The 12,726-nt window shown below is 39.4% G+C and overlaps 1 protein-coding gene across 3 annotated transcripts in view; it reads right to left on the bottom strand.

The window, feature by feature from the left end:
• Positions 1-239: 239 nt before the first annotated feature.
• LOC126203261 (alanine--tRNA ligase, mitochondrial) overlaps positions 240-12,726 on the bottom strand; it is a 101,919-nt gene continuing 89,432 nt past the window's right edge. For 2 of the 3 annotated variants that reach the window (XM_049937515.1, XM_049937516.1), the window contains 2 exons: positions 11,092-11,305; positions 240-584 (listed from right to left, as the gene is read on the bottom strand). In XM_049937515.1, coding sequence (XP_049793472.1) covers positions 354-584; positions 11,092-11,305 — 445 coding nt within the window. In that variant the 3' untranslated portion in view covers positions 240-353. Of the gene's footprint in view, positions 585-11,091; positions 11,306-12,726 lie in introns of those variants that run through there. The other variant, XM_049937517.1, reaches the window with a different exon arrangement.

Below are 12,726 nucleotides of genomic sequence, written 5' to 3'. Positions count from 1 at the left end.
GTGATGAGTAACAAATCTATTCTTTCCATGATACATTCAATTGTTCCTCCTTTGTGGTGCTATCAACGTGTGGATGATGCAGTCTTCTTCATCTGCCTGCCAATAAATAATAAGGTTTAAGACAGCTCTTTCTTTCCTTTATCTGTTCCATATGGGTCAGTGTAACTGTGTAGTAACCACACTCATTAGTATTGAAAACAGTCTAAAATATGATTTTTACTGTGAAATAACAACTGTAGTCAAAATATACAGTAAGTTTTATTTAGTCTGCAACAAACATACAAATAAATAAATAAGAATGTACATGACACTTATATAAGATGTTCTTCAGTGGTCAGTGGCTGTATCTTGTATCACATTCTTTTACGATAGCTTACACTGCTGAGGGCATTTTCTGCAAATTCAGTTGCCACCTGCATAGCTATATTGATTGCAGCATCCTGTTTGTTGAGAGGAATATTTTTTCCTTTCATATTGTATACATTACTTGGATTTTGTCCACGGGGCACAAAGCCTTGACCTTTCAAAGTAGCCATAACGGGTTGCATCCACAGCTGAGCATTGAATTTTTCACTTGCCACACCCTGAGGAAGAAAAAGAAAGACCAATAATGATTTTGAAATACAAACTTTCATAGAAGTCTCTACAGTGAATGTCTTATAAGAGTATTAAGGGTCGTCATCGTCGTCGTCGTCGTCATTATTATTAACTTACGGTTCTATTGCTATAGTTGAGAATTGCTATTATTTGAATGCTACAAATGTCTGGGAAGTTTGAGTGTCAATGATGCAATAAATCCTATCACATAAATAACATCATTGTATAATGATTTGAATACCTGCAAGAGGCTTCATAAAAAATTATTGTCCTTTCAGTTAAGTCTTCATACATGGATGCAATGTAGGCACAAGAGCAAGATTAAGGTAGGGAGGATGGTGCTCAAGAACTTTGTACACTGCCATACTAGTCCACAATAAACCCACTAATGAACAACAGTACTTACATTTTGACAGATGCTGCCCTTTCCATGTCAAACATTCCCTCCCATACAGGCTTGGCATTCAAGGGCAAACATATATGTTCGGATGCAGATTATTTACAACAATACACCATAATTTGGAATATTATTACAAGGGAGACAGGGCAACCAAGAGTACAGGATGATGGCATCACCATCAAAGCGAATGGAAACTTGATAAACAACAAGCCGGAAGTCGAAAACATTTTGAATAATCATTTTTCAAATGTTATAGAGAAAATAGGATCTAAATGTTCATTAGAAGAAGCAAGGCAGGTAATGGAAGAGGCCTTACCCACACCATTTGATACAATTGAAATTCCACCCACCTCTCCTGCTGAAATTAAGAAGATAATAAACTCTCTCAAGAATTAAAGCTCACATGGAATTGATAGCATTTCCAGCAGGATAATAAAAGCTTGTTCCCAAGAAATAAGTGGGATTCTTAGCCACATATGTAATAGCTCTCTGAAGCAGGGTATGTTCCCAGATAGACTGAAGTATGTCACTGTTAAACCACTGCATAAAAAAGGGGATATGTCTGATGTCAACAACTACCGCCCAATCTCTCTTCTAACTGCCTTATCCAAAATTTTTGAAAAAGTAAGGTATTGTAGAGTAGCTTCACACCTTCGTAAAAATAAAGTTTTAACAAAATGTCAGTTTGGTTTCCAAAAGGGTTTTTCAACGGAAAATGCTATATATATTTTCACTAATGAAATATTAAATGCCCTAAGTAACCGGAAGTCACCCGTTGGGATTTTTTGTGATCTATCAAAGGCTTTTGATAGTGTAAATCATAGAATACTTCTAGATAAGCTCCAGTACTGTGGTATGAATGGGACAGTGCTCCAATGGTTTAAATCATACCTAACTGGAAGAGTGCAGAAACTTGAAATAAGCAGTTCACATAATATGCAAAAAACTGGTGATTTCTCAAACTGGGGAACAATCAAGAATGGGGTGCCGCAAGGTTCGGTCTTGGGTCCTCTGCTGTTCTTAATGTATATTAATGACTTGCCATTCTATATTCACAAAGATGCAAAGCTGGTACTTTTTGCCGATGGTACAAGTATAGCTATCACACCCAACAGACAAGAATTAAATGGTGAAATTGTAAACGATGTTTTTCAGAAAATCATTAAGTGGTTCTCTGCAAATGGGCTCTCATTAAACATTGAAAAAACACAATATATACAGTTCCACACAGTAAATGGAATATAACCATTGATAAATATAGACTTCGATCAGAAATCGCTAGCTAAGGTAGAATATTCAAAATTTCTAGGTGTATGCATTGATGAGGGGTTGAACTGGAAAAAACACACTGAGGATCTGCTGAAATGTTTGAGTTCAGCTACTTATGCTATTAGGGTCATTGCAAATTTTGGCAATATATGTCTAAGTAAATTAGCTTACCATGACTATTTTCATTCTCTGCTTTCCTATGGCATCATATTCTGGAGTAACTCATCATTGAGTAAAAGAATGTTCATTGCACAAAAGCATGTAATCAGAATAATTGCTGGAGCTCATCCAAGATCATCCTGCAGACACTTATTTAAAGAGCTAGAGATCTTCACTGTAGCCTCACAATATATATATTCACTTATGAAATTTGTTATTAACAATCTGAACGAACTCAAAAGTAATAGCAGTGTACATGGCTACAACACTAGGAGAAAGGATGATCTTCACTACTAAAGGTTGAATCTAACTTTGGCTCAGAAGGGTGTAAATTATGCTGCCACAAAAGTGTTTGGTCACTTACCTAACAGCATCAAAAGTCTGACAGATAGCCATATGGCATTTAAAAGGAAATTAAAAGAATTTCTTAATGGCAAGTCCTTCTACTCATTAGATGAATTTTTGGATATAATAAGTGGGTAATTTCCTCAACCCCCACAAAAAAATATTAAGTGTTATGTAATATTTTGTGTAATGTATTATTTTGTATGGACACCTTTTATTAACCTGACACGTTCCACATCATTACGAAGTGTCGTATTCATGATCTATGGAACAGGTACTAATCTAATTTAATCTAATCTTCTCACCTCAGCTTTCACTGTATGTAGTTACCCCACCAGCCTAGTACAAAAGCAGATTTCTGGGTCATTACAACCAATCCTGATACTGCTGATCCCTCCAAAAACCAACTTCAGAGCACACCACTTGTCACTTACTATTATCCGGGTCTTGAATGTATTAATCAGCTATTTTGACATGGCCATGCCTTCCTAAAATCATACTCTGAAATGAGATACATTCTGTCTTGAGGTTTTGCTGACCACACCTAGAATAGCTATCAGTTGCCCTCCTAATCTCTGCAATATCATTGTCAGATCCTACACTCCTTCTGAGCCCATCTCCTTATCCTATGGCTTCTACTCCTGTGACCACCCCTGCTGCAAGACTTGCCTTATGAACCCTCCTAACATCACCTATAACAGCCCTATAACTGACAAAAATATATTATCAAAGGAAGAGCCACCTGTGAAATGACACATCATAAACCAGCTGTTATGTAAAAACTGTTTGGCCTTTTACATCGGCATGATTATCACACAGTTATCAGTTAGGATAAATGGCTCAGAGCCTGTACACTAGCAACACACAATATCCTGTCACAGAGCATGCTCTGCAGCATGACAGTCGTAACCTCAGTCCCTCCTTCACCACACACACTATCTGGATTCTTCCCCCAGACACCAGTTTTTCTGTACTCTGCAGGCGGGAACAAACGCTACAACATGTCCTTGGTTCTCACCAGCCACCTGGCCTTCATTTACATTAAATCCTTCCGTCTCGGTATTTCTTCACAGTAGCTGCTCCTTCCTTCACTCCATTTTAGTTTTCTACATATTTCACTTTCTGACCTACCTATTTTTCACTGTCCCCCCTCTCACCTCTGTTACGTACAACATGCTTAGCTTTTCACTCTTATTAACTAGTACACAATTTTTTTAACAGTAATCTCTGTCTTGCATATTACCCTGTCTTCCACCTTTGAGCTCACATGTTTTCAAATCTTGTCCCGAGCAGTCCCCCAAAAATCAGTCTTCCCTTCTCATCCCATACAGTAAGTCTCCCCTGACATGGGGTTCAGGGTGACTTTTGCAAACTGTGCCCCTGTGCCTAAAACTCTCCAGTCCTTTTCCTTCACCCCTCTTCCTTTCCCTTCAACTCTTCTGCCGGATGGAGGAGCCACTGGCTCCGAAAGCTTGCGTAAGTTAAACCTCTTTGTGTGTGTTTTCTCCTGCCGCCACTTCGTGTGTAGATTTTATTATCTATCCAATCACATAAAATAAATGATGTGCTATATACTCATATATAAAGGCATGTCACACCCTCAAATAACACAGCCTTGTTACTTTAATTATGTAAGTTGCAAATGACTGCAGGTCTAAGAATCCCTTTATATCATGGTACAACACACATCAGTCACGACTCATCCCTGAAGCACATAATATGGCAAGGCAATGTGGAGTGTCTCTTTCAAAGATTGGAGGCATTTCCTTTCAGAGAAACTGTATTGCAGAACTACTCATTTTTCTTCTTTATTTCACTGAAATGTCTTGCGTTCACTGAACAACAGCCGTGAAGAAACTAGTTGGGGCAGCTCAAGTGAACTACACATATGGGCAGATCTAGGAAAGAACACTGCAAAGTGTAGTTAGCCTACCAAAGCTTCAAATGCAGTAAAATTCCTTGCATCCTGTGAATTTTACTCCATAATGCTGAATTGGTGCAAGCTGCTTACACTGCAGTGTCAGTACTGTCCTTTAATAGGACCATCTAATAGTACCATCTACTGAATGTCATTGAAATGTTTCAATCACATTAGTTTCCCACTTTCTTCAATTGAAAGGCAGTTACTTAAACCAGAGACTTTTTAAATAACTGTTGCAAATAGGTATTTAAAGTCAACATAAATTATAGGTTTGGTAATTGCTTTAATTGTCCTATGAACTGTTTTGGAGATTGCAATTATCAATAAAATAGATGCATAATATTGGCCATGTCTAATATGGGAGTTGACAATAGAGAAGTATGTTGTTAGTATGGGAACTCCAGTGGCAACATTAATTTTTATTAAACACATTCAGTTTTAATCATTTATTATGTCTAACAGCTGGAAAATACAGTCTTCCAGAATTTGATCCCTCAGTTTCTGGACACTTTGTCATGTGATGCCAGTTCACGGTCAACCAGAGCGGTTGCTGTCCTCACCATCATCATCAGTTGATGATTGTCCATTTCTGAAATGCTTATACTAGTCATGTTTGTGTCTGGCCTACAGCTAGGTCTTCAAACGCTTGCTGCAGCATTTGGTGCTTTTCTCAAGTTTACAACAAAAAAAAATGGTTCAAATGGCTCTGAGCACTATGGGACTCAACTGCTGAGGTCATAAGTCCCCTAGAACTTAGAACTACTTAAACCTAACTAACCTAAGGACATCACACACATCCATGCCCGAGGCAGGATTCGAACCTGCGACCGTAGCAGTCGCGCGGCTCCGGACTGAGCGCCTAGAACCGCTAGACCACCGCGGCCGGCTTACAACAAAACTTTGTGAAGACACACTGCTATTTCAGGTCAGTCACTGAAAGCCCACAAACTCACGGAAAGACACGAATGGAAATATACTCACTAACAACTAACCAAACTGACTGGCTTTCAGTCAGTGGCGAAAAGGATTCAAGAACGATATATGGGGAGACTCACTGCAGTACTTCAATGTGCCCATAACCATTTGCATGCAAAATTCCAGTTTTGGGAACTTTTGGAAAGCAGCTCATATATAACAGCTGTTAGGACTACTTAATTAACTACTTCCATAAATATATATACTCGTGAGTAAATGAATTAAAAGTAGCCACACGTGCAATATGTCTTAAGACCTGCTGTTGGGCAGCATACTGTGTTGTAGTTGCGAGCTAAGACATGAAAGTGTCTCCACGTTTCATTGGCTTATCTCAGCATAGGCTTGTATCGTAGTACTGCTTTTCCTGGTTTCTGGTAGAAAGGAAAAGACAGACTCCAATGGGGCTGACAGCAGACTTGAATAAATTAATGGCAGCCTTGAAAAGAATTTATGTACTCATTACAGGAAAAGTAGACCTACACATTTCTCATTCCAGTGCCAAATCATAAACAGAAACTCAACTGTGTGTGGTCTTCTGTTAGGGGGACATCACCTATAGAAGATACAAAGTGAGCAATTAGAATTCTGGTCACATGTACCTGATGCAACTCTCATGCTGTTAAAGTAGAAGTGTGGCAACAGGACACTCCATGTCTGAGACTCTGCAAGCACTGGGTTTTACATGTGCTGTAAGGTGTACCATAACTGTGTTTGGGCAAAATGCAACTGCAGGCAATTACTTCCATGTATACTAACAAGCTGAAAGCAATCTGCTATCCACTGCAGAAAGACTGTGGCCAGTGCAGGAAATCACATACCAACTATATTCTAACAAACAACTGGCAAGCAATTAATAGTTCAAGCCACCTCCGCCCTATCTGCTGAGGAAGCGACTGTGTCACTCGTGTACCTCTGCTCACTACATGTCAGCACAGGGCAAAGGGATAAGCCCCAGCTGAGAACATCACTATCTGACACTTGACTTATCAAAAATGTCACATAGACTGATAGGATACACTGGTACATGCCAAATATGTGAAAAACCACAAAGGGTGGTGCATCTTGCTTACTGACAGGCACTGTTCTGCAAAGTGATGGAGGTATTCTCACAAGCAAGGTGTAAACACACAAAAAGTTGGTCCCTGATACATCTGCACAGAACTTCATTTCTGAACATATGCATATATTTTTTAGTTGGATGACTTAAGTAAAACAGTGCACCACTCCCATCACTCCTGAATTGAATCTGAATGGTTTGAAAAAAAAAAAAAAAAAACACTCCACACATACAAGAATGCTCTTGTGGTGCCCCCTGCCCCCTTTCACACAGGCTGCTCATTTTAGTTCAGTGCTACTGAGCACATTTGGGACACCAATGAGTGACACACACACACCTTCACCTTTGACCCACATTCAATCAACCTCTTGGATGCACTTTCAACTAATCTCCACAAGTTCTAAAGAACAGTTCAAGAGATACGTGTCAGGATAACTCACCAACACTTTTGATGTCTCATGGAGACTATCACATACACATCACCATCACCATCATGTCATCATGATGATGACAGGTCTTGCTACAAGCCATTATGTAGGTGTTCTGCACACGACCATTTGAAACGTGGCAGTGGTATGTCTGTCCACCATGCATGCTCTCTCCCTCCTCATCAACAAATTAATAAAATAATCAGGTATAAAAACTCATACAGGGCACAGTGAGTGTGGGCCACCATTGTCAAGTAGCAGGGCAGTGTTGACCAGAAAAATGCAAGTTACATTTGACGTGTGCTCAGTCCTCGCTGTCACGAATTTTCGAAAGTTGGTAGAGTTATACTAACTGTACGTTAAGGAAAAAACATGTTGTTTGCTCAAGTGGAGGGAGTGTAAAACGACAGAAGCAAAGCAGTGCGTGACACAGTTATGAATTGTTATCGTTAGGAAACTGGAGAAATTCTGCCAGATACAGGTCAAAGTGTGTCTCCCATGGAGCAATCAATGCAATTTATTAGAATATTACCTGTATTAACAATTCTTGAAGTCGGCGGTGTGACATCACTGAAGCCCAGGAGAAGCAGCAGTTAAGGAAGAACGCAACTGAGAGTTGGAGCAGTCAGACACCTACACAGTTGTGACATAATAAGCTTTGTTTTTGAACATATTACGTCAATATCTCAGCAAGTTATGTTGTGAATTTGTTTTGTGTTGCCAAAGTACCTTTTGATTTGTGACAACTTATGTAGACTCAGATGATATCCAACAATGCACGAAGCTTATGCCAGGTGTAATGCCATCACTACAAGTCATGTCGGTAAGTTGGATGCTTCGACTATTCTAGTGTTTATTGCCTCAGTGTTGTGATTTTATTCGTGGTGTTGACCACTTGGCTGTGACAGGGAGATTATTTTATAATTTTTGTTTTGGGAGAATATCGGATTCTTAAATGCCATCAATTCCTATACTATCCCGTCATTAAAAGTCCAATGTGGGAGGTAGCAAATGCTATATGCTGCAAATCACAGTAGAGTTGTGGCATGTTAATGGTGTAAATTCATGCACAAATAACTCTCTCTCTAGAGTATCAGTACTGTCATGTCGAGAGTACAAAGTTACAGCTGCATGAACTCTACGAATTTTGATCAAAGCATTTGTAACTTTGTGCAATTGCTGTAACTAATGTACACCTACAAAACTGGATGACACCAAGCCTTGACAACATAAACTGAAACTTTGATTTTACGAGTACATTAACGGATTTTATTTTTTTCATGATTCTACATCATAAACTTGTAGCCCTCGTAGAAAACTCACAACATCAATGCTAAGAGTTCTCCAATTCTACATTTCTTACTAGTAACACTTAGTTCGATTCTAAGTTCTTACTCAATGTTCTGCTTAACTTCATCCCGTTTTCTTCCTATTGATATTTGATGTCACTGAACAAGTTATATGAGGCTCAAAAAATGGTTTGCACCACAGGTGTTGGCAGAATTAACAGAATATTTTAGGCTGTAGTGGAGAGGGGAGACAAGCAAGAAGAAATGCTGATGTAATCCATGATCAGTGTTGCCAACACAACTTGCAACATTTAGCTTCACTGCGTGTTGCGGGAGCACCGCAGGCTGCAGGTAAAATCAGATGAGTTTAACAGGTCAAGGATGCACGATTGGACTTCTAGGATGCAGAAACAACAGGTAGGTCTGCTATTCAGTAAAGCCATGCATTCCAGTTATACTTCTGACACATGTTACAGGCAGTTTCCTGAAGGAGCATTGTTGGTTAGGGTTTGGACATCAGTTATTTTCTCTCATGATCAACTGATGTATTTTGTTTCGTTTGACACTAAAAAAATAAATAAATAAATAAAAACAAGTCAAATTAACGCAAAATGGAAAAGGGACTAGCAGAGAATGTTTCACATGGACCTGACATAATAAGTCAACACATTTCCATAAACCATCAGTTCAATTTTGAAGATCCCAAGCCCCCTGAAATTGTAATTTAAATTGTCTTTATGTCAATAAGGGGAATAATCAGGGGTCATCTGCTGCAAATTCTCACATTCAAGCCTGTTTATGAATGGTGTGCTCCAAATCCCTTGTGCTTGCTCCAGCATTGTGCTTTGTCATTAGATTTGCTACAGATTACTGCCCGTCCTCAGCAGAGCACAGTGGACAAGACTCAAACTTTTATGTTCTGTGACGAGGTGAAGACATCCAACATCTTTTTGCCTACTTGTGGTTTCACACTCTTCAACCTCTTTCCATAAATGCTCATGTCAGAGGCACACAATCAGCCAACCAGCTACGCCATTTCTGAGATGCTCAATTCGCATGTCATGTTGTTGTTAGAATGACTCCTCATTCACCTCTGCTCTGCTTATATATGAGGTGACCAGAAGTCCATTAACTTTAGAAAATCAGTACTTCACAGAGTAATGTAGGTAGAGGGGTAAAAAATTGACACACATGCTTACAGTGACATGACATTTTACTGAAACTAAAACAGGGCACAAAATGACGAACAGCACTATACAGCATATCAGTAAGTATGGTGAGAAATTACCATTGGATGTTGTCTTTTAGAACCTCTAATCAGGTCGAACGATCATAGTAGACTTGCTACTTCAGGTAACCCCGTAGGAGACTTACGACTTCAGGTAACCCCACAACCAATCACATGGACTGAGGTCTGGGGAACAGAGACCAAGCACAATGGAAGTGGCAGCTCAGCACATGATCCTCACCAAATGATGTGCACAAGATATCTTTCACATTTGTAGCAAAAGGGTCCAGTCACAAGTGATGTGATACATACACACCACACAGCAACTTTCTCATCATATAATGGTGTTTCCACAACAGTTCTGGGATTTCCAGCAGACCATATTCTGTACTTGTGGTGTTGACAGACCTCAAGAGTGTCAAATGGGCTTTGTCGGTCCACAATATGTTAGACAACCAATTGTCATCTTCTCCCATTTTCTGAAGTGCTCAAACTGCAAACGCTCTGCACGTCACACATTGATGGCTGACAATTCATGACGACCCTGGATTTCGTGCAGATAGTGTTGGAGGGTATACCTTAGTGCTCTCCAAACGGTAGTGCTAGGAATTCCAGTGCGACATGTGACTTCGCGAGTGATGACTTCACCGTACAGAGATGAACATGCTTATGTCTACATTTTGGTCTGAACTGAATGAGCAGCAATATAACTTGTGTCTGTTCGCCCACTATGGGGCCGATCATCTAAACAACCCTTGGCTTCCATTTTGTGATCATTTTCTTCATAGTAGCTCTTGTCACAGGACCTTTACCAACTCAAATCTCCTTCTTACAGTGAAAGGACTGTAAGATTCCTGTAGTGGATTCTCTGGTCTGGTAGCGAAGGTTAACTAACAGTGCATTTTCTGGTAAAGTCAACATGCCGTAACTGCTGGTGCATCTGCCACTCTGTCTCACTACAGCTCATAAAATACAAGGTTCTCGTGTGGCATCATTGATGTGTTGCTGTTCAGTGCCATCTGTTGACCAATTTTTGCACTCGTTTTCAGTTCCAATAAAACCTCAACTCATTTCAGACATATGTGTCAATTTTCATCTCTCTACCTATATTATTCTGTGAATTAGTGCCTCTTCAAATGTTAATGGACTTTTGGGTCAACCTGTCCTTTCCTTAGCTCGTCAGGAGGCTGCAGTCAAATGTACAATGGAGAGTGGTCACAATGTTTAGCCTCGTCATTGTATATCTGACAAGCAGACAAAAGCTCAATAATGTTAAAAGATGTATTCTGCTTAAAACAAGGTAACACATCTCAAAGTACTTTGTTCATCAACTATGTGATGAATAATAAATTGTTAAGGTATGCCATCCATATTCCACCATTATCTCCACCGATGCCACAAATGTGAAAAAGAGTACACTGACCTCAGGAACACAACACCTGGCTTTAATCATGCCCTCACTTCTTGCGAGCAGGAGCACTGGAATGCTGCTGCACAGCTTCGTCGCCTTCTGGAGAGGAATGTCCTCTTGAAATGAAGAGCACTGCAGAAAATGCACTATGAAAGGAACGGCTGTTCCGCCAGGACTACTGTTAAGTTTTCTGAGGACATCTTGCATTTCGGTTCTCATCTGTTCCCTGTAATGTAAAATAAAGTTTCACTGAATAAAACATGGAAATAACAAAAAACATACATACAAAACTGTCATATAGTTCCCAAACCACAATTTCATATAAAAATTTAGTCACAACTTTAATTTCAGGAATTCCTCAAAACTTTGTCAAACAAACATTATTTACAAATGCTCATTTTGTCAAACAACACTAGCAATCTTTTCATGAAGAGATATTTGTATTACCATAATTTTGCTTTCATTTCATTCTGAAATGGCTTTCTCTTACCATCAATGTGATCACGCATCGGGGAAAAAAATGATATTTCAGTTGAAGCTTCCTGCCACATTAAAACTGTGTGCAAGATTGGAATTCCAATCGGTTTTCTTTCTGGAAACAATCCCCTCAGTTATGGCTAAGCCGTCTCTATTAAGTTTGTACAAGATAATGATGAACTGACTGCAATTAATAGACACATTTATAATTGCAATACATGAACCAGATGTGATGACTAACACAAGAGCTAGAAATCTCAATCCACTTGAAGCTGGAAGACAATTCTACAACAGGTTGCCAAATAATATAATGCAAATTCAGGGAAATCTTTTTTAAGGCAAAATGAAGCTGCTGTTAAATGAAAAACGTTTACATTCACTCAAAGATTTCTGAACACCATTATTGACGATTCTAATTTTTTATACCTCATTATATTAATGGGGGTAAATGTTAATATAATAGTATATAATGTGCTACTTGTTGTCTGTATTCATTATATGTATTGGTAGATATTTTTGTAGATTTACACAAACTGACAACGTCCAAGACTGTAAAGTTATTATGGACAAATAAAGATTAACATATCTTACCTCGAGGAGTGCTAATCTTGCACGGTATGCAGGAGAAATTCTATGAAATCTGGAACATTGGCGGAAGTGGAGCTGTGAGAACCAGTTGTGTCACACTTGGATAGCTCAGTTGCAAAGGGCACTTGCCCATGAAAGGAAAAAGTCCCTGGTTTGAAGCTCAGACCAACACACTGTTTTAATATAGCAGGAGGTTTCAAATCAGCTCACCTCTGCTGCAGAATGAAATTTCATTCTGGATATTTCCGGTAGTAATAAGGGCAAAGGAGACCGCAATTATATGAATGTACGTAAACAACACTTCATCCTGCCAGACTAGAAAGAATTATATGAACGATTTGAAAGGAAGAGCAGAAACAAACCCTATTCAGTCACGAGATTGTAAGGTAACTACAAGATGACCATTAACGGAACTGCTTTTGCAACCACAGGTACAGACTCCATAGGGCCTGTGGTGGCCCGAGCCCCTCAAAGGACTTGGTTGGTTGGTGTGTGGGGTTAAAGGGACCAGACTGCTACGGTCATCGGTTCAAAGGACTTGGAAGAGCAGTTGAACGGAATGGACAGTGTCCTGAAAGTAGG

This window comes from Schistocerca nitens, chromosome 9, assembly GCF_023898315.1.
Source record: "Schistocerca nitens isolate TAMUIC-IGC-003100 chromosome 9, iqSchNite1.1, whole genome shotgun sequence".
NCBI classification, from domain to species: domain Eukaryota; kingdom Metazoa; phylum Arthropoda; class Insecta; order Orthoptera; family Acrididae; genus Schistocerca; species Schistocerca nitens.
The sequence above is the reverse complement of the archived record's forward strand: the minus strand, read 5'-3'. Positions and strand labels throughout refer to the sequence as shown.